Consider the following 22,877-nt stretch of genomic DNA (forward strand, 5'->3'; position numbering starts at 1 on the left):
TTATTATATATTTTTTGTTATTTTGAGGTGTTTTTTGTTTTTTTTTAGTTTATTTTCTTTATTTTTTCTTTATTTTTAGTCTTTTTGTTTGTTTTTTTTAGTTATTTTTATTTTTTACCATATTTTTGAGTTGTTTTGTCTTTTTTTTTTGTTATTTTGAGTTTATTTACTTATTTAAACTGTGTCTCCTCTCTCTGTCTCTGCTGCTTCAGACTCATTTTGGTCTTAAATGTTCAGATTAACCCTCGACATGATCCTGGGGTTTATTGTTTTTTGTAATTTTATATATATATATTTTTAAAGTTATTTTTATTTTATTTTTTTGTTATTTTGAGGTGTTTTTTGTTCTTTTAGTTTATTTTTTAGCATGTTATTTTGAGGGTTTTTTGTTGTTGTTGTTGTTGTTTTTTTTTTGTTATTTTGAGTTGTTTTTTATTTATTTTTTTCTTAGGGTTTTTAAAGTTATTTTTATTATATATTTTTTGTTATTTTGAGGTGTTTTTTGTTTTTTTAGTTTATTTTCTTTATTTTTTCTTTATTTTTAGTCTTTTTGTTTGTTTTTTGTTTAGTTATTTTTAGTTTTTTCCCTTTTTTGAGTTGTTTTGTCTTTTTTTTTTGTTATTTTGAGTTTATTTACTTATTTAATCTGTCCTCTCTCTGTCTCTGCTGCTTCAGACTCATTCTGGTCTTAAATGTTCGTATTAACCCTCTACATGATCCTGGGGTTTTTATTTCACTATTGTGTCTGTAAATCAAGATATGAACATTAATAACAGACAAATCAGGCGCCTTCTGTCCCCGAGGTCGCTCCTGTTAGCGTTAGCAACAGGTTTGATTGACAGTGCTGCTGAACCAGTGGCGCGGGCGGAAAAGGGCGCTACCTTCGACATCCTCGCTCTGGATTGGCTCTTTGGTTGCTATGATACTCGCAGTCGGAATTTCAAATGCTCAAAATTGGCCGCTGTAGCTGCTCTAGCTTCGATGCAACTACATAAGGCTGCTGTTCAAATCAAATATTACATCTTTTGAATGAGAAGCGGTGCTCACAAAATCCTTCAATCCTGGAACGAATCGTTTGCCCGAGACACATGAATAAACTTAAAATCATCGTTTCTAGTCTGAGTTCGATTATGAATAAGTCAAAGGTCGTTCTTATCCAACCACCGTTTAATGAAAAACTATTGTAACTACTGGGTCTTAAAAGAATCGTCCTCACTGTGCGTCCTTTTGTGTCCAGGGTCGCTGGCCGTGTCCGTCACCGACATGACGGCTCCGGTGGTGGGCTCGTCCGGTGGAGTCTACGCTCTTGTGTCGGCGCATCTGGCTAATGTCGTAATGGTAAGTTTGTTTATATATATGGACTTTTCTTTGTTTTTTTCTTTGATTATAATGATGCTGACATTTTCCAATAAAAACAGTGACACATCTATGACAAGTCTTAGTCGTTTATGTCTTTTTTTTGTTGTTTTTTTTACAACAAATGGCACAAAATGGAGATACAAACTGGATCAACAATCAGCTACGTGGAAACTAATAACCACAAGATCTACAGTTTTGTTTAAAATCTGTGTCTGAAACGTTAAAAACCGCAAAGTTATTAAAACATTTCGCAGAATTTCGCATCTTAAACGAGCCTTTTTGGACTTAAAACAACCGTGTTATGGATATTAGTTAGCACGTAGCTCGTTAGCCGCCGCGATTCACTTTGAACTCTTAATATGTGAATTTTTCTTAACGTCTATGGGAAAAATGAATGGAAAATGTACTTAGAGCTGCTGAATCTCCTGAAAACAGAGTGATAAACATGTTATTTAAGGAGAGAAAGGTTCAGTTCAGTCGCGTTTGATCCAAAGTCTGTATCACTGATGTTTACGAGCGTCGTCTGCAGTGTCCCTGTGGATTAACCAACAGCTAACGGCTTTTCTACGACTGTTTAGTTTGTACTTGACAAGAAAATCAAGTAAATACTTCGCAGAGTTGTCGACTTTTATTTTTGTTATTAAACTGCAGCGGCTCTTTCACATTTTAGACGCGTTTCGAGCTTTTACAGAACAAAAAAAAAGACTTCCGATCGCTGCGATGTCGTCTGTGCAAACTCTGTTAACGTCAAAGTCAAATTATAGTAAAAGACAAAACGGGCCAGTGTTCTCCGGCGCCCCCTTTGGATCGTATGCATCAGGTGGTCAAGGTGAACCTCTATTACGTGGAGATAAGCCGAGTTTATTCTACGCCTCTCCACAGCCGCCACAGTAATCTGCAGGTGGACATGGAAATGGCCTGCCCTCTCGGCTCAAATCGCATTATTTCAGCCGGACAGAGCGGATCAGGGGTCAGGACGTGTCTGGAGAAGTGGAAATTGACATGAATTGCGGCGCAGAGGGAGCGTGTCAGAGGGGTGTGTGTGTGCGTCCGGACGGGGCTTGACCTTTGTGCACAGTCTGTCCTGTACTCCGTGTCCACCCGTGTTCCGTGTCTTTGCTGATTCCGTGTCGTCTTTCTCATTAGAACTGGTCGGGGATGAAGTGTCAGTTCAAGTTATTCCGCATGGCCATGGCTCTCGTGTGCAGTAAGTTTAATCAGATAATAATCAAAGGTCACGTTTTTATACAGAGCGTTTCCACCTTCAAGTCACTCACAGAGCTTTATATCAAGGACACGGCAGGATTCATCTGTGGGAATCGCACCGTCAACCTGTGGACGAACTGAGCTACTGCCGCCACAGGTAGAAAAAAAATCTATACACAGAGGTCCCTCGTTTATCTCGAGGGTCACGTTCTAAAAATAACCCACAATAAATGAAATCTGTGAAGTATCAGCTTTATTTTTTACATTATTCTCTCTGTTTTTGTCTGTCAAACCCCTCACCACACACTTTATACACTTTTCTCACACAGGCGTTAACATTTTCTCACATTTCTCTCTCGTTTAAACTCAAAGTTCAAACCTTCGTAGGCCAATCAGGACGCAGAACACAATGGTCTACAGTCCAACGGCCAATCAGGACGCACGACACAATGGTCTACAGTCCGACAGCCAATCAGGACGCACGACACAATGGTCTACAGTCCAACAGCCAATCAGGACGCACGACACAATGCACATTCATACACAAAAACAATCAAACAAATCAATTTCTGTCACTTTTTCTTTTTTTTTTTCAACTTTAGCGTCAGATCCATTGACCCACAGGTTGTCAGTGCGATTCCAGCTCCCACAGATAAATGCTGCTGTTGTTGTGTCCTTGAGCAAGACACTCCCCCCAGTGTCTGTGTGTCTTGAAGGTGGAAAAGCGCTTTACAAAAACACGAGCGTTTACCACATTCCCTCTGTTTTCTTTCCAGTGAGCGTCGAGTTCGGACGGGCCGTGTGGCTCCGGTTTTACCCTCCGGCGTTCCCTCCGTGCCCCAACCCGAGCTTCGTGGCCCACCTCGGAGGCGTGGTCGTGGGGTTGACTCTGGGTGTGGTTGTCCTTCACAATTATGAACAAAAACTCCAGGAGCAGTCGCTGTTCTGGATCTTCTTCTGTGTCTACACTTTGTTTGTGCTGTGTGCCGTTTTCTGGAATATATTTGCGTACAGTTTACTCGACGTGCGACTCCCCCCGCCGCCGTGACTCAAGAGATGATTTGTCGAAACACTGGACAAAGGGGAGTCGACAGGGGGCCCCAGGATTGGACTCTCTTCTTATTAATTTGTATTAGAGGGGGGCCCATGTGAGACTTCTTGCTCTGGGCCCCTGAGTGTGTGTGCACGGCCCTGGCTCTGGTGTAACTCTTAAAGCGCCTATGACAGGTCGGACGGCTCATTTTACAAAAACACTCACATTTTGGTCATTTTTTCAATTGCAAATTTTACTTCCTGGTTGGAAATCATGACATCACGCTCGGGGATTCTAGCCACGCACAATTTAGATTATCATTTGAGAAATAAAACGATAAGAAAACACATTTATTTTGTTGAAATCGTCTTTAAAGTATCAGGAAAAATGTGTTTCTTGGATAAATTGTGCAGAATTTTTTGGACCGTTTTCTCCCAGTGTGATGTCATCAGTGTGGGACGCTCTAAAACTCTCCACTTCCTGTAATTTTCAACATATTTTTTTCACTTTTTTTTCCATAAATTGCTTCTTGATTGGCTTAAAAGTATCATTTTATATTTACAGCAGATATTCTCCCACCACATTAAGTCAAAATTAGAGCCTCAATAAAACCTGTCATACACACTTTAAAGTGAGAGTCATGTGAACGGCACACACACACACACCGGCACGCACACACACACACACACACACACATCGTCTTAACACTGACACATGCGCTGCCTCATTATTCAGATCATGTTTTATGCTTCTAAATGCAAAACGTGAAATTACCAAATGCTGCAAATGGACGTCTCCAGCCACGTGGGGAAAATGTAAGTTTAAAGAGGCGGACAGTTCATTTACTGTGTTTTCTGGAGTATAAGTCGCACCAGCCAAAAAAAGCAGAATAATGAAGAAAAAACATACATAAGTCACATTTTTGAGGAAATTTATTTTACAAAATCCGAGCCCAAGAACAGACGTTTTATCTTTAAAGTCAAGTTCTAATAATAATAATAAAATGTGGACCAACAGGCTGAATATCAGTACATCACGCTAATGCTAATGCTAACGCTAATGCTAACGCTAATGCTAATGCTAACGTAACACATTTATATTTATTCAGCTCCATGAAGCACAGACAGAACTGAACACGTGTCTGGTTTGTTAACGTAAGATATTAACAGTTAATCAGATAAATAAAGCAGAAAAAACAACAAGTTTACTCTGGATCTCACTCCAAATCAATAAATCCACTGAATTCTTCATCCTCGGTGTCGCTTCTGAACAAATCCACCAACTCCAGAGGAAGATGAAGCGTCGCTCGGCAGAATACGACTTTATTTTAGGCTCATTTTTGTTGAGTGTTTGTCTTTGTCTTTTAAATGAGTGTAATGTTGATATTTTAAATGTTGAGTGGTTCAGGAGGAGTAGATACTGGTCCAAGTCTAGAGCCCCTCGCACGACTGTCACTGTGACAAGAACCAACATGTGACTTTATAGATTTGAATCATTTCACATATAAGTCACATCTGTGGAGAAGTCGCACCAACCACAAACTGAACAAAAGTCACACTTATCGTCCAGAAAATACAGTATTTGGGTAATTTTTTAAGCTGTTGTACGTCTCAGAGTCGTTTTCAAACATCATCCTTTTACTCCTACTTTAGTAATGTTTTTTTTTTTTTTAAGTAAAAGTACTCTTACTCGAGTAAAAGTTGTGGCTCCTCGTCCCACTGTGAGTAAATCTAAAGTGACAAAAGTTTTATGTTACAATATGAAATGATTTGAGCATTTGTGTTTCTCCTTCATTTAGTATTTTATTTTTTTGTTTTTTGATCTGTCCTTTGAAAACACCAGATTTTGTGGATTATTTATGGTTTTGTCCTTATATTTACTTAAGGTATTACTTCAGATATTACCTTCAGCGGCTGTAGTTTTCCCAAACACTTTTTTACTCTTAAGTTCATCGTTTACCTCTGCAAATTAAGTATAAGGAAAATAATGAGTTTTGACTTTTTAATGAGAATTTACTGACTGCATTCAAGTGTTCCATAGACTGTTTATATAAATGGACAGAGCTAACCTGCTAGCCGCCGCCGCGTTCCAAACAGGAAGTGATCAATGGCACGCTTTTGACTCCATCGACTCTGGCTCCAATTCACTTTCTATTGAAAAACTATGTCCCCTCTCTGTCATTCTGGTCTTAAATGTTCGTATTAACCCTCTACATGATCCTGGGGTTTTTATTTCACTATTGTGTCTGTAAATCAAGATCTGAACATTAATAACAGACAAATCAGGTCCTTCTCTCCCCGAGGTCGCTCCTGTTAGCGTTAGCAACAGGTTTGATTGACAGTGCTAAACCAGCGGCGCAGGAAGAAACCCGTAACCTTTAACGACTTCACTTCAAATTGGCTCTCTGGTTGCCACGATACTCGCCAAATTTGTAACTCCGTTCCAAATTCGCCGCTATAACAGCTAGCATCCATGAGCTTCATTTGTAGCTAAACGCGGCGGGCGACGTCGCACTCGCTCAGTCCGCTTCTTTACACAGTCTATGGTCTCTACCCGGTGATCGATTCATTTGATTCTTGCAGTTAGAAGTGTTCCACGTGAGCTGTTTCTCGACGTGGCTAAACGTTCTCGCTCAAAGGCCTCGGATCTCCTCGTCACGCACAACCCAGCGGTGCCTACGGAAACTGTCAGCACACTTGCCTTTTGCGCGGGGCCCCTCAAGCTCAGCCCCGCGCAACGTCGATGAACTGGCGTCTTTATGACTGAACAGCTTGTGTTTTGTCGCAAATCGGAAGAAAATATTAACCTCTGGAAACATCTACAGCACAGACCTTATGCTAAACACGCTGTGCTAGCTTTGTGCTACGAGTACCTGTGATGCTATAGGCTACTGTATGTAACTTATTGTTCATTTTGCTTTTTTGTTTGCTATTTGGAACTAACTAACAAAAGGTTTCAAGTAGAATATATTCATGGAAGGTGTGGTGGTGATATTATGGTGTCTATGTACAGGGGCGTTTACGGGGGGGGGACAAAGGGGTCTGTTCTACGGGGTCCCGATGTTTTAAGAGCCCAGAATTGGACGCTCTTCCTATTAATTTATATTAGAGGTGGGCCCAAGTGAGGCTTGTCGTCCCGGGCCCCCAAATTTCTGTGGACGGCTCTGTCTGTGTATATAAAAGTGCCATTCAATTCAGACGTTTTAGCTTAAACCGATGCCAAAACACTGTCTCGAGCAGCTTTTTTTTTCATCTTTTAAGAGCAGAATGTATATTTATGATTTGTTGATATAGTTTTACTTTGTCCACAGTTGCTTGATCTTTCCTCTAGCCATAAAAGTATTGAAACCCTCTATAAAGTTAATGAGAATAAGTTCATTATTCAAAATCTGTTCTCCCAAACAAAACAAAACTGTTTATTTTTTTGCCATAACCAAATATAGTCACTGATCTTGACGACGCTGTTTTACTTGGTGTTATTGTGCATTTTCTGGGTCGTGAATGACTTGTTTTCTGTTTTAAATTTGGGAGACTGTATGTGGACGTTGGGCTGCGTAGTTTTCTCCCATAGACTAATTTATTGTGGGGATTATGTTATGATTTTGTAGATTCCATATGTGCAAACTGAAGAACATTAAAAACAGTTTTATACATAATCTGGGTGTTTATTTTACATTGCAAGTCAAAAGTTTGGACATACCCTCATACAAGTTTGTTTTTTTTTCTCTATTTTTACTATTTTCTACATTTTATATACATACGTAAAACATCAAATATATTAAGTGTGTTCTGTGTATATCAAAAATGCAGAAAGTAGCAAAATAAAGAATAAAAAAACATCAAATGAGGGTGTTTTGTTTAGTGGAGACTGGAAATTGCATAGTTAAAATGATCCAAAGATTCTAGTGAAGGAGTTCAAAAACACTTCCTGTTTTACCACATGATGACGTCACAAGGTGGAACAGAGTGTTTTCAGTCTGAGAGAAGAGTTCAGCCTAAATATGCAGGTTTGTGCGTTAAACATGTGTGAATGAAACAAAAAAAACACAACGACTCCAGGTCTGTGTGTGACGAGGAAACAACATTAGAACATGGATCAGAAAACAGCATCATACGGGCCTTTTAAATAAAACTCTGTCTGACATTGTCTTGAATTTGAAAATGTTTTTAAATGTGGATGTTGAATTTTCAGCACATTTTCAAAGGGGCAGTGTCCAAAACGCTGCATTGCCTCCATCTAGTGGTCAATAATTGGTATTGCAGAATTGATAAAAGTGGATCAATCTTTGTGTAAGAAAGTAATTAAGCAGCTTTAAAACAATGTCTCCTCTTTTCCTTTGTGCCTTTTAAAAATTATTATTATTGCAAATTTTCAAACACAAACAAAAAGACCACCTTCTATAAGTTTTGACTCCTCAGCGCATAAGGAGTCAAAACTCTAGTGTGTTGGAATAAATTAAAGTCGTACAGAAAGGACACAGGAAAACCAGCCCCTCTTCTTTTAATTAGGCTCAATGAATTAACAAAAGCTTCAGGTCATTTGTGATCAACAGAGGTGCATTATTTATACCACACTCCATCTTGTTATCTATTAATTCCACAATTTATTTATTAATTATTTTATGGTAGACTGGTTTTGAAGGGGACAAAAATCACACAGAAAGAAAAGATGTTCCAAGTTTTCATCTCGTGTGTGACAAAACACGTTTGCCTCTCTCAAATTTAAATCTTTGGTTTAGGAATTCATTGGCTAGATTTTTATTTATTTATTTTTTATTTTTTCCCTAAATTTTAAATACATTTTAAATAGTACTTCCTTCACTTTAAAAAGAACTTGTATTTGTAAATTTGTATGAATTATTTTACCTATTTAATTTTACATTTGTTATAAATGTAAAATTAAAATTTGTTGTCTTTTTTATGTATTTACTTTGTACATTGTTTTTGTTTTACATTTGTTTTAAAGAAAAACTCAAATAAAAATAATTATTAAACAAAACAAAACAAAAACAAAACAAAACTGGAAAGCAAATATATTTAGTTCTAATCTGCTTTACCTCATTTTTAATTTTTTTTTTTTACGAGTTGAGCAAGTTCTCGGACCTCACGTGATCTCCTGTGATCTCGCGAGACTCCCTCCCTTCCTACATGACGCCGTGAGCTCAGCGCCATTTTCGGCGTCATCACGGCTCCTGGGTCGAAGCATGCTATTATCAAACAGATAATAAGATCTACATTTAGACTCGTAAAGGCCTGTTTCAGTATTTGTTGAAGGATGGGGCGTAAGAAGAAGAAGCAGATGAAGCCGTGGTGCTGGTATCCTTCCACTGGGAAAACTAAAATAATGTTGTATTTGACGGTGTTAGCCGCGGTTAGCTTCCACAGTTTGAGGCCTGTTTTTTGGAAGCTAACTGCTAACATGATGCTAACGGGGGGAAATGAAACTTTAATCCGTCTTTGTAAACTGCTAAACATATGTAAATTGCTAATTGTTAGTGAATTAACGTCATAATCTGTTGAAATGTGTTGGTCTGTTTGGGTGAATCATGTTTATTTTATCCGTTAGCCTTAATCTGTAGCTGCTTAAGCTAGTTACGTAGCTGAACGTGTGATGGACGTTTGGGAGTGTTTGTTTTTTGGGGGTTTGTTGCATCATTTTCCATTGTCAGACCAAATGCCGGTCTGTTCTTTTAGTGTTTCTCTTGTATTGGCCTTTAACTCTCATCTTAAGGTATTGTAATCGGGACTTTGACGATGAAAAGATTCTGATTCAGCATCAAAAGGCAAAACATTTTAAATGTCACATCTGCCACAAGAAGCTGTACACTGGCCCTGGTTTAGCCATCCACTGTATGCAGGTGAGCGCTTCCACCAGATCACACAGAAACTGAACTTTTTATGTCGAATAATTATTACAAGTAAAGCACAAAGTAAGGAAAGAGTCCTGATGAAATGGGTTTAATGTGTTTCAGGTTCACAAGGAGACGATTGACAGTGTTCCTAATGCAATCCCTGGAAGAACTGACATCGAGTTGGAGATCTATGGGATGGAAGGAATACCAGAGAAAGATATGCAGGAAAGACGGCGGACGTTGGAACAAAAGTCTCAAGGTGTCTTTGCTTGTACCAATACAATTACAATCTTGTTTTCATTACTATTGTACTTGGAAACTGATATTGGCTTGTATATTTGTTTTCAGAAAGCCAAAAAAGGAAAAATCAGGATGACTCTGATGAGGATGATGATGATGATGAGCCTGGACCTTCAGCTCAAACTGCTGTTCAGCCACAGGCTGCCTACGCCGCTCCCATGGCCCAGCCTGGGATGCCCGTAGCTGGGGCACCAGGGTTACCTCCTGGAGGATACCAAGGCAAGAAACACGTTTTATTATCCAATATATTGAGACAAAAGTGCCTATTTTAAAATGCCATATTTGATGTTGTAGGAATGCCTCCTATGATGCCGGGTGTTCCACCCATGATGCATGGCATGCCTCCTGGAATGCATGGGATGCCTCCTGGGTATGAAGCTCTCACTGTAACTCTCCTGTCATGTCAGAGCCGTGTACAGATCACTTAGTGTTGTTTACTTTGATTCTGCAGCATGATACCAATGGGTGGGATGATGCCTCCCATGATGCCTGGGATGCCCGGAATACCTCCAGGTTGGTTCTACAGAATTAGTTTTGTAACTGAAAATGGTAAACTAGAGTGGCAGGTTGTTTTAAAATGACAAAACATAGATTAGTCTCTTTTGGCTCAGGTTTATCATTTTGTATGGTTTTCCTCAGGGATGCCTCCACACATGGCTCCACGGCCTGGGATGCCTCACATGACCCCAGCCCCCACAGGAGCCATCCCAAGCCGGCCCGCTGCAGCAGCACAACCTGCTGTCACTAAGCCTTTGTTTCCCAGTGCAGCTCAGGTACAAAAAATGCAAAATCAGTAAACACGTTTCTCTTGAATAAGTAGAGTTCTTAACTCCAGCTTGACCCTCAAGTGCTGCCAGTAAATGATGTGGTGTGAGAGGGTTAGTTTTAAAGTCGATGGTTTGTGTGATCGCTGTGATCTCCTCTCTACCATGCTGCAGATGGGCTCTGGAGCTTCATCTCCTGCAGACCTTCAGTCTGCCTCGTCCCAGCCATCCTTTCCTAACACGCCTCAAGTACGCTCCACAAAAGATTTGGACTGTGGCAGCTGCATGTTGCTTTTTTATGAGCTTGAAGCCTGTAATCCTTGAGTTTTCTTTTGAGATTCTGACAGCTCAAAAAGAGCATTTGGGATGGGGAAGAGCCGCTGTTATGTTTCCAAACTATATTACGTTGCATGTGCTTTATTCACCAATAATGTGTCTCAGTGACTATAACATGATTCTGTTTGAGTCATGTCTTTGACTGGGATCATGGGAAATAGTTTTGAAGTTGATCACAAGAATTTGTCCGTATGAAGGACTTTGCTCCAGAATTGATTTAACATTGTTTGTACCACAAACTTAATCTTTTTGATGTGTCTTTGATATTTTGCTCAAAATGTTTAGTCTTTCAGTGTTGTCTTCTGTTAGTTCTTGTGTATTTCACCATCATGTTGGCTGAGTGCAGTTCTCTGTTTGAACAGGCCCAGCAAAGTGCATCAGGAGTCACTGCCTCCACAGCAGCCACATCTGACCCTCCCAAAGCAACGTTCCCCGCCTACACTCAGCCCTCTGTCTCTGCCTCTTCTTCTTCCACTTCTGCTTCTAATCCCTCTAGCAGCACTGTGGCCAAACCCCCGGCCACAGTGACTAGTAAACCTGCCACACTAACTACCACGAGTGCAACTAGTAAGTTGATCCACCCTGATGAGGATATCTCACTGGTAAGTCGCTTTAGCTTTATGGTTTTCTCTTTTCACAGTAAGTAATGTATGCTATACAATTGGTATAATGTCCTAGATTATAATGGAAGAGTAACATTTAAAAATAACTGTATATAACACAATCATTTAAAGCTATTAATTCATTTCAAGTGTAGTTTGTCTCAATAATACAACTGTCATGTGTCTTTATCTGTGCGCATGTGCTTCCTGTTTCATTTATCTAAAGCCTGTGTCTAATGTGTTTCTGAACAGGAAGAGATGAGGGCACAGTTGCCCCGTTACCAGCGCCTCGTCCCCAGAGTGGGACAGGCCCATGCAGCTGCTGCTGCTGCCGTGGCAACAGTGGGTGGCATGATTCCCCCACAGCAAGGAATCCCCCAGCAGCCCGGCATGAGGCATCCCATGCACGGTAAGTGGACCTGATCTGCAGCTGTTACTGTGACGGTCACATGTCTAAGGTGTTTTTGTCCAACAGGTCAGTACGGTGCTCCTCCACAGGCCATGCCCGGCTACATGGCCGGGGGGATACCTCCATATGGGCAGGGTCCCATGGTGCCCCCGTATCAGGGGGGTCCTCCCTTGGGCATGAGGCCACCTGTCATGTCACCAGCCGGACGCTACTGAAGCTTCAAAGCTGCCGTCACATTAGGTTTGAGGCTAACACCTTTTCTCATCCTAGTGCTCTTTTCAACAGTAGCTGCACGTGGCCGGCTGAGCCTGTGGTGTGAACTATACTTAGACACATGGACTTTATCAAGCACCACAAACATTCAGCTCTTTGTTGCTTATCTGTAAAGATGTATTTTCCCCCATAGGTTCCACTCAGGTTTATAGAAATAATGTGTGTTAAAACTATTTCATATTACCTTTTGAAGCTGCTGGAGTAACATGAGCGTACCGTCTTCTTACAAAGGCAAGTTTCTCATGTAAACATTGGATCTTTCTTTTTTTATTCTTTTGTTAGCTTGAGGCCCTCACAGCATGTTTAGGTGCTGTTGGACTTGCGTCCCCAACTTTGGTTGGTGAGGGTCTCAGTGGTAAAGATGATTCCTGATTAGTGTTATAAATCCATGGCTCATCAGTCTCTAGCTTTATCCTTGTTTCAGGTTTGTTTTTAACAGTCTTGGTTAAAAGGGTACATGTATTCATCCTTTGTAATGTTTTATGAATCTGTTGTAATAAAATCCATCTTGAAATCCATTGCTGGTTTGTCCTGACCTACAAAGGTGAGTCATGAAGGTTAGTACTGGTGTTTTATTGGGACATCAGAAATATTTAACCTGGGTTTTCATCACACCAGTTTGTCATCATCCCTGAGGAAATCCACCACATACTTCACACAATAAAGAGGATTCTGTCCAGTGTTATCAAAAAGTACATGTATATAATCCATATATATTTTGGTTCAGACGGACAAACACGTCCAGCGTCTGGTTTCTTGTGTCGCATGGGATTGAATTTTATGCAGATTTAATTCATTGTCAGGTTAATATTTTTGCCCATGAAAAAAAACACCAATAATTATAAAAATCATTTATCTGATATCTGACAAATGCTGTAACGTTTGTTTATAGCTCAGGCAGGTCTTATTCCGTATGTTGTGGATTTCCCAAACAGTTGCAGAGATCGGCTTTAGCTGCAGCTCTTGGACTTTTTCACTGCGCCTAAATTCTTGGTGCTTCCATTTTAAGAAATGTCAAATATGGTGAAATTTGCTTTCCAGGAGTTAGTGATGGGCGTGATCTTAATAAGCCCCGTTTCACATCACGGACTCGGACCCTCAGTGAAACACATCACTGATATGTATTTGTTTTTGTCTAGCCCTTCAGCTTTTGAGTCTTTAAATCTCCGGGGCTGCCCTGACAGTTAAACCCTGTAAGTACCTGCTGTTCTTGTTCTAGTTTGGCTTTGTTCAGTCGGCGCCTCGTGTGCCGTGTTTAATCGAGCTGGAAACGTGAAAACTTAAAGGTATTTGAGGCTGAAGGTGCACCGTAGTGTCTCTGCGGCGACACCGTAGTGTCTCTGCGGCGACACCGGAGTGTCTCTGCGGCGACACCGGAGTGTCTCTGCGGCGACACCGGAGTGTCTCTGCGGCGACACCGGAGTGTCTCTGCGGCGACACCGGAGTGTCTCTGCGGCGACACCGGAGTGTCTCTGCGGCGACACCGGAGTGTCTCTGCGGCGACACCGGAGTGTCTCTGCGGCGACACCGGAGTGTCTCTGCGGCGACACCGGAGTGTCTCGGGCAGGGTCACCTCTGTCTTGTCTCCATTTTATTGCTTTGCCTAGAATGTTCCACATTAAAGCATTAACCATCTCCATAGAGATGGGCAAGTGATGCCACCAGGCCAAGTTACAGGTCAGATCTGTGGCGAGGCGAGTGCATTCACAGTATAAATGCATGTTTTCCTTGACAATAAAATCAGCTGTTTTAATGCTATACTGTGGAACATTTCCAGGCAGCGCAGTCTCTATGGAAACAAGCAGGTAGCGGACCTCCCACCAGAAGTTTATTGCACCTTTTTAAGGAGGAGTGGGTCCCTTTGGTATAAACTGGTAAGTAACCAGTGAGATGTTTGTCACGTGGGCGACTCAAACACAAACACTGTGTAAAAACATTTATAGTATTGAAGTATTTTTGTTGTACTCATTGATTTAACTGATAATTATGTTCTGTTTACCTGCATTTGTACAAAATATTTTGCCAACTTTTAAATGGGAAAGTGTCATCTAATAAATACTGTCCTTCCATTTGTGTTTTTTTTTTCACTGCTGTAGATCCAGGGCCAGTAACAGAATGATTTTCCAAATAAACGATGGACAAATTACTGTATAATCGGTGAATAAAAGTGGCTACAGGATACAGTGTTCAGTAAACCAATCAAAATCAGTGGTGGAAAGTAAAGTACTGTACTTAGGTAGAATTTTAAGGTAGCTTATGTTTTACAGTGTGTACTTTTTACCTTCAGTACATTTGAGAGCAGTATCTGTACTTTCTACTCCACTACATTTTTGAACAGAACTAAAAAGTAAATGTACTTTTCATATGATTTGAGGGATTATTTTTACCATTTTTGTAGTAAGATCCTCAATAAAGTTCAAGCTTCAGCTTTGAGCAAAACAAAAACACACACACAAAAAAAAATGTAATAATTTGTTTTGTTATTGTGACCAAAATGTCTAATTTTTAAATCAATATTTCTACATTTACACTTTAACAAATGAACAACACTTGTGTGAAATACTTTTACTTTAATAACGTACATTTTTAAACGGGCACTTTAAGATTTTTACTTGAGTAGATTTTTTTCATGTGACACTTTAACTTGAGTAACTTTTAACCTCTGTATCTGTACTTTTACTTAAGTAATAGACTTGTACTTGCTCCACTTTTCAGACGTGTCTCTAAATTATGTCACATTCAGTCGTACAAACGGCCCAATGGCTCAAACTTTTCACTCTCAGCGCCACAAAGAAAACACTTTGACTTCCACCAAATCTAAGTAACAGAAGTCTGGACTAAACTGGACCACATCATCTCTCCACTTCTCAACAAATGATCCAAATGAGGCAAAAAGTGGATAAAATAAACTCCACATGAAACAAAACTGAAGATCTGCCCAAGTCCCACCTTGTGTGTGATTTTACTCTGATGTAGCAGAGTAATGTTTCATATAATGTGCTCAGTTTGACTTTAAATGCGTCTGAGTCAAAGCTAAAAAGTGCGCCCCCTGGTGGATGTGTGTCTCCAGAGAAAGGAGTAAACTGCAGTGGAGGATGAAGTACTCAGTGTTGTTACTTAAAAGTACAGATACAGAGGCAAAAAGTTATTCAAGTAAAAGTCCACGTGAAAAAACGACTTAATTCAAATAATTAAGTGCCTGTTTAACGATGTTCTTTAATAATATTGATTAAAAATGACACATATTTTGGTCACAGTAACAAAATGATTCAATTTCTTCATTTTTCTTCTGAATTTTGTGTGTTTATTTTTGTTTTGGAGCTTGAACTCTTAAACTTTAGTGCGGATGTTTCCACGAACATGATAAAAAATAACCCCTCAAATCAGATGAAAAGTACTTTTTACTTTTCAAACATGTAGTGGAGTAGAAAGTACAGATACTGCTCTCAAATGTACTCCAGTAAAAAAAAAAACGAGAAATGATCCAAATGAGGCAAAAAAAAGTGGATAAAATGAACTTAACATGAGTCAAACCCACAAACTGCTACAACTGAGTGAAAAACTGGACACAAGGTGAGACGTGGGCAGCTCTTTAGTCTAATATTTCTCAGTTTTACTTTAAATATGTCTGAGTCCGAGTGTAAAGAAACAAGTGCGCCCCCTGGTGGATGTGTGTCTCCAGAGAAAGGAGTAAATGGAGTAATCTGGTGTGAGAAGTCGCCAACTAATGCAACACATTACATCATTTATTTTCCTTTTGCAAAACTGTCAGTGCTGCAGTCCAGATTACACTCCTGCAGATTTTACTGAGCTCATCCTCGTGATAAAAGGTTCCTCTGTCTGAAAACGAGCTCGGGGTAATGCATTTTTGGAGGGTTGGGGTTGGGGAAGGGGTCAGACGTCCTCCTTGTCAGTCAAATGAACTTTAAACCACATCGTTCCAGTGACAATCCTGTGGTCCCAGTCCAAATTAGGTCCAACGTTTGTGGATTTCCTGTTTGAAAATGGCTCAAAACAGGGACTTTCTCAAACGCTATAGGCCCCTGCTCCTCATGTGGAACTATAAGGTCCAAGAATGACACAAACACAACGTCGCGCAGCCCATGTGGCCGACAAGTCATGTGCAAAATGAGAAATGTGGTGTGGATGTGTCAGGTTGAATAAAAGCATCTGATCTGTGTCTGTCAGGCCCCGTCCCACAGGAAACTCTCTGTTGTTCTGGGTAAAAGTGTAAAAGCAAATTCACATAATGGTGTGAAATAAACGTCACTGTGTTTTGATCTGTGGTTTTGTGATTGTGGTGTAAATACTCAGCTCAGACGCTCATTAGTAAACACTGTCTAAAACAATTTAACGCGCGCAAAATGGATTTAAACAGCACAAGTTCATGTTTAAAAACTGTTTGTGGTTGTAATTTTATGTGTGAGAGACTCGTTTAACGACACAAATCCGGCGAAATCGGCTCTTTCTGGTCAGATTATGTTAAAAAAATTTTAGTGACAGAGCTTCAGACAGAGCAGTGCTTTCAGTTAGCTTCAGGGAATGTTGATGACAGGAGAAAAGTCTCAATGTGACCAAACAGGACTGGGTTTGGACAAATTACTGCGTAGGATTGGGCTGTGATGTCCCTTATTTAAGTCAGTAATTAAAAATATATATATTAATGTATTATTATTGCTACATGTATATTTTTTATCCTTATTATTGATTGATTTATTTATCTATTTAATTTTTATGTATTTATTTATTTTTGTATTTTTTATGCATTTATTTATTTTTTATGTATTTATTTTATGTATTTATTTCTTGTATTTATGTATTTCATTTTTATGTATTTATTTATTTTTGGTATTTTTATGCATTTATTTATTTGTTGGCATTTTTTATGCACTTACTTTTTATGCATTTATTTATTTATTTCTTATGTATTTATTTATTTTTTGGTATTTTTATGCATTTGTTTTTTATGTATTTATTCATTTTTGGTATTTTTTATGCATTTATTTATTTTTTTGTATTTATTAATTTTTGTAATATATTTATTTAGTTGGTTTTTATTCTATTATTTTTCTTCTTTGTTTATGCCCATGAAAAGCGGATCTCGGGGAAAACAGATGGAGGTCTGGAGTTTAAAAAGGGGTCAAAAAATACAAAAACTTGCACAACTGTAGATAACAACACAAAAACGATTACAAAAAAAGTAAATGATAAAAGAAACAGAAGTATAGTTTTTTGGGGGGGACACCTACTGGAAAAACTCTGCTCCAATGGAAAGTTTATGTGGCTTTGTGTGTTTTTGTAGTGAGTTAAAAAGTCACATTTCTCTGTTATTTCTAACCAATTTCACACTGAGCAGCTGATCACAGCTCTACTGTCTCATGTGGTAACAGTTATATTCTTTTTTGTTTTGTCCGTTGTGAGGAGTGAGTTTTGGGTCGTATATTAGGGTCAAGGCCCGTCCCAGAGCGTCTGAAGGTGGAGCTTTGCACAGTTCCTCTTGGTTTCATTGACAGTTACACCATTATCTTGAGGCAGAACCCGACACTGAGGCTGTGGTTTGAGCTGTCACTGCTCTGAGGTTCAACATGAGTGACACTGAACGCCTCGCTCTGTGGACGCTCGCGCTCTTCTCCGCGCACGCCGGTGAGTCCCATTTCACCTCGTTCGCTCAGACGCTCACGGGGGATGTGCTGATTCAGATTGTGATGGAAAATGTTGGGGGTTTTGTGTCTTTTTTGTCATTTTTCTGTGTCTTTTTTGTCATTTTTCTATCTTTTTGTCATTTTTCTGTCTTTTTTGTCATTTTTCTGTGTCTTTTTTGTCATTTTTCTGTGTCTTTTTTGTCATTTTTCTATCTTTTTGTCATTTTTCTGTCTTTTTTGTCATTTCTTTGTCTCTGAAGGACAGCCGAGTGTATTTGTGCAGCAAAATTGGCACGAAAAGTTTCATTCAAAGTGTTACAGAATAAGGAACACATTCAAATCACAAAACTAAACTAAACCATATGTCATAGAACCAGGGTTACATGAGTTAAATAACGTCCTGGGCCACAGCAGAGTGAGGCTACAGGACATTTTAACAGTAAATTAATTATGTAAAATCATCTACAGCTTCAGGATGTGGAGGTTTCGTAGAAGTAAAGACGGAGATGGAGGCGTGTGGTCTGTGTTTGGGTTTAAACGGTGAAAAACAGGAGCGCGCAGGTGCTAAATATGCAAGAACAAACGCCTTTTTATATGTAAATATGAGTCCAATGATGTTTTGTTTCACTGAAAGTATCTCTCAGAATATTAAAATATGTGGTGGAAATACGCACATATGTAAAAGTTTCACATAAAAAAAATACACTTACGTAAAACTGAAAGTATTTGTTTAAAAATGTAAAAAGTGTTTCCTGCAGGCTTTGAGTCTAAAAAACACTTCAAATGTGGTGATTTTCATAATAAAAAATACTTTTACTTTCCAGTCCAGTTCAAAAATGTAGTGGAGTAGAAAGTACAGATACTGTGCTGTAATGTAGTGAAGTAAAAGTAAAAGTATCCACTGTAAAATGTACTTGAGTAAAGAGCAGACGCCTCAAATGTGAATCGTCCTTAAACACTGGACTGTCCTGTTTTTGTTTCATCGCTGGTTTTTATTTTATTTCAGAATGTTGCCTGTTTTTTCCTGTTTTTTTTCTGGTATCAGTTTATTTCATGTTCAGGTTCTAAAAATAAACACATCCACTTTTCCTCTTCTCTGACACTCGTCTGTTAAATCCAGTGAGGAGGAGTAAACGTGTGGAGTTTTGATGTGGACTTGGTTTGGTCCTGGTTTAGTCCTGACATGGTGCGGGTCAGGTCCTGCCACACTGAGCAAGGGTCTGGGTGAGACAGGGCCAGGTGAGGCGAGACAGAGAATGCGTGGGTCCAGGCAGGCCAGTTCGGGGAAGGTGGGTGAGACAGGTCCAGGTGAGGAGGGTCTTGGGGAGGGGTACAGGTGAGGTGAGACAGGTCCAGGTGAGTCGGGTCCAGGTGAGTCGGGTCCAGGTGAGTCGGGTCCAGGTGAAGCGAGTTGCAGGTTCTGACCCGCCTCACGGTCAGTGTAAATCCAGTGTGATCACAACTTTAAACCTTAAACCTTAAACCTGGAGTGAACAGACGTAGGTTTTGTTGTTTAATGAAGATAAAAGGCTGTTTGAATTACTAAAGCCGCACAGTGGAACATTCTGGCAGTCCCCTGGTGTGTATTTGTCTCATTGTTTGTGTGTTTCTCAGTGTGTTGTGTCTCCGCACACCTGGAGGTTTTAGCTCGTGACTCAGGAGACGTCGTGGTCCTGTCCTGCCGCGTGGACCACACCTCGACTCCGCCCTTTGGGGTTTACCTGAAGCGCTCGAGGCTGCGGCCCGGGGACGTGCTCTTCAAGTACGAGGACGAAGACGTGAGCGTGAGAGACGGCGAGTACCACAACCGCACCAGCGTCACCGGAGACCCCAAAATCCACGAGGTCAACGTCACCATCAGGGACCTGAGGCCCACGGACACCGACCAGTATCACTGCGAGTTTAACTTCAACAACCCGACGTCTGAAGACACCGTGCAGCGAGGGACAACAGAGTACTTCATCTATGTGCGAGGAGGTGAGATGCACAACACAACACACAACACACAACATTCACACAACACACAACATGCACACAACACACAACATACAACACACAACATACAACATGCACACAACACACACAGGGAACACGGAATACTTCTATGTCAAGGAGGTGTGACACACACACACAGACTCCTTCATGTGTATAAGGAGGTGAGTTACACACACATATACGTACACACACACACACACACACATATATATATATATATATATATATATATATATATATACGTACACACACATATATACGTACACACACACATATACACACACACACAGTCACACACTGCACTGACTTGTGTGTCTGATGTTTCCATCTCACATTTTCATTACAACATTCTCTTGTCACATGTTTGTGTTTTTGTGTTGCTATTTTCAGACGTTTGTTGTAAAAACAGTGTTGTGTAAAAGTGTGTAATGTCTCATGTCTCAGAGGCTCACGTGTCTCTGCGGTGGTGACTCATGTCCTGAGGAAGTGTCAGGGACATCATTACAGGGACATAAACGTCCTGAGTGTGAGACAGAAGCAGAATGTCCCTGTGTGTGATGGACACATGTCTCTGTTTGTGTGATGGACACATGTCTCTGTCTGATGGACACATGTCTCTGTTTGTGTGATGGACACATGTCTCTGTCTGATGGACACATGTCTCTGTGTGATGGACACTCGTCTCATGTCCTGTGTATTTTCTTCTTGTAACGTGTGTTGTTTTTGTCCTTCGAGTGGTGGACGTGGACAGGGACTGGGTCCACACCTGTGTGGGGGGCTCCACCCAGATGCCCTGCCTGCCTCCTGTGGGGGACGACTCCGCGGTGGAGGGCGTGGTCCTGAAGAGGCAGAAGGGGCGTGGCCCCGTGGAGCTGCTGTACCACTCCCAGCGCACGTCCCGCTCCTCGCACTTCTCTGAGGACAGGGTCCGGCTGGTCCCCGTCCCGGGACCAGGGGGCATCAGCTACAGCCTGACTGTGGACGCTCTGCGTCCCGAGGACAGCGGCCTGTACAGCTGCCAACTCCTGCTCCAGGGGCGACCCCCCAGCCCCGCCATGGGCCCACAGGGGGTGTATGTGTCTGTGCAAGGTAAACACGCCCCCTGCCCCGCCCCCCACCCTGCACCACCCCCCGCCCCCCACCCTGCACCACCCCCCGCCCCCCACCCTGCACCACCCCACGCCCCGCCCCACGCCCCGTCCTATGCCCCGCCCCACGCTCTCTCTTTGTGCTTGTTCTGTTCACGTGTTTCTCTCTTTGTTCTGCTCATGTATTTCTTTCTTTGTGCTTGTTCTGTTCATGTATTTCTCTGTTTTCTCTCCGTTCTCTCTGTGGTCAGTCACATTGTTACTTGTTTATTATTATTGCTTTTTTTTTGCGGTTGTCATTTTAAAGGAGGAAGTTTTGCCTCAGTGGTTTCTGTTTTTCTGCAGCTCATTTTACTCTGACAGATCCTCTCACCTTCACCCGCTCCAGGTTAAAGGGAAGAAGAGAGACAGCCGACTGAGCAAAGACGGCCAAATTTCCCCCATCTGTCCCCCGTCTGTCCCCCGTCTGTCCCCGTCCGTCCCCGTCCGTCCCCTTCAGAGCCGTCCTAAACCCTGTGTGTGTTTGTGTTTGCAGACGACCAGTGCGGCTGCTCCAGTTACTCCGCCCTCATTTACGCCTTGTCTGCAGCGGTGGCCGTCACTTTTGTCCTCCTGGTCGTGGCTTTGCTCGTGCACAGGGTGAGTCTCAAACGCATCACTCCAAATATATTCAGAAGTGCAACAGCTGCGTGTGAACGGCGTGGTACACACTTCCTCTGCTCCAAACCACAAACCACACAGTGTCACAACTGAGCAGCGCTAAGGTGTAAGCAATTCTTCTGGTAAATGAACAAACAAAACAAACAGGGAACTATCATTTCCCATTGAGATAATTAGTTAAAAAGTAGTTAAAAAATGTTAAAAACTAATATTAAACTTTTAAATATTGAGTGAAATCGTCTCTAAACGAGCAGCAGAAACAGAGAGAGGGACTGATTTTCACACAGGAAGTCAAAACTGTCTGATTCTGTGATTTTGATTTTCGATTTTGATTTCCACTGAAGGGGAGCCGCCCACGAGCAAAGGCAACCCCCAACCCGGCGCCCATCTACGAGGAGATGACCGGTCTGAAGCCCAAGAGCCCCAAACGCTCCCGGGGCTTCGGGGACGAGCTGCCGTGGGCGTCAGAGTACAGGAACATCACCACGAAGGACGAGAGGGAGCCTCGCCCCGAAAACCACTACGAGAGTCCCAACGGAGCCATCGAGTCCAAACCGGAGTGAGCCAGAGTGAGCCAAACAAGAGTGAACCAATCTGGAGTGAACCAAACTAGAGTGAGTCAGAGTGAGCCAATTCAGAGTGACCAAAACCAGAGCCAAACCAGAGTGACTGAAGCCAGAGTGGTTTGGATCACTCTGGTTTGTATCAGAGTGATCCAATCCAGAGTGAGTCAAACCAGAGTGAGTCAAACCAGAGTGAGCCAAACCAGAGTGAGCCAAACCAACTCAAACACCACAGTCCTGGAGTTGTGTTTCGTTTCATTCACACATTTAACTCATCACTTCCTGAAATTTGCAGCTTTTCTTAGTTGAAAAGTCGATAAAAACATGAACAAAAGTCGATAAAAGCAGCACCAGCCTCGTTGCATAATGTGGATCTGAGTCACTCCACATGAGTCTGGATTTACACGTGTAAATATTATTGTACAAACCTCGACATTCAGCTTTAAAACTATTAAAAATACTGGACTTTTTATGTGTGTTATGTTTGTTAAATATGAATATTTTTAATAAAGTTTGAATCCTTTTTCTATGTAGTTTTTGTGTTTTTTTCTGTGGTTTTATTTGCATCACTGCAGAGGAGGAAGTACTCAGTTTTATTAAGTAAATGTACAGATACTGGAGCAAAAAATACTTATAAGTAAAAGTATCACATGAAAAAGTCTGCTAAAGTTAAAGTATCGAAGTACATATTTAAAAAGTTTTTCTTGCTGATTTTGAGTCTTATAAGGTTTTTTGTTTTTTTTTAATGCTGCAGAATAAGTTTAAACTCACACAACATAAGTTAAAAAAAAAAAAA

General features: G+C 41.0%; 3 protein-coding genes across 3 annotated transcripts in view; all 3 read left to right on the plus strand.

The window, feature by feature from the left end:
- The window catches only part of rhbdl3 (rhomboid, veinlet-like 3 (Drosophila)), an 85,770-nt gene extending 82,157 nt beyond the window's left edge, over nt 1-3,613 (plus strand). The window contains exons 7-9 of the mRNA XM_033971690.2: nt 1,238-1,338; nt 2,506-2,566; nt 3,342-3,613. Of these exons, the coding sequence (XP_033827581.2) occupies nt 1,238-1,338; nt 2,506-2,566; nt 3,342-3,613 (434 nt within the window). The remainder of the gene's footprint in view (nt 1-1,237; nt 1,339-2,505; nt 2,567-3,341) is intronic.
- A 5,132-nt stretch (nt 3,614-8,745) lies between these two features.
- On the plus strand, nt 8,746-12,651 carry LOC117375298 (BUB3-interacting and GLEBS motif-containing protein ZNF207-like). Its single transcript, XM_033971600.2, has 10 exons — nt 8,746-8,913; nt 9,329-9,455; nt 9,570-9,708; nt 9,798-9,968; nt 10,044-10,119; nt 10,201-10,262; nt 10,389-10,522; nt 11,212-11,451; nt 11,704-11,860; nt 11,927-12,651. Exons 1-10 carry the CDS (start codon nt 8,873-8,875, stop codon nt 12,073-12,075), a joined length of 1,296 nt encoding a protein of 431 aa, XP_033827491.1. The 5' UTR covers nt 8,746-8,872; the 3' UTR covers nt 12,076-12,651.
- Nucleotides 12,652-17,592: 4,941 nt separating this feature from the next.
- On the plus strand, nt 17,593-22,609 carry cd7al (cd7 antigen-like). Its single transcript, XM_055222523.1, has 5 exons — nt 17,593-17,776; nt 19,390-19,752; nt 20,506-20,859; nt 21,394-21,497; nt 21,863-22,609. Exons 1-5 carry the CDS (start codon nt 17,719-17,721, stop codon nt 22,079-22,081), a joined length of 1,098 nt encoding a protein of 365 aa, XP_055078498.1. The 5' UTR covers nt 17,593-17,718; the 3' UTR covers nt 22,082-22,609.
- The last annotated feature ends 268 nt before the right edge of the window (nt 22,610-22,877 follow it).

Source organism: Periophthalmus magnuspinnatus, chromosome 1 (assembly GCF_009829125.3).
Source record: "Periophthalmus magnuspinnatus isolate fPerMag1 chromosome 1, fPerMag1.2.pri, whole genome shotgun sequence".
NCBI lineage: Eukaryota > Metazoa > Chordata > Actinopteri > Gobiiformes > Gobiidae > Periophthalmus > Periophthalmus magnuspinnatus.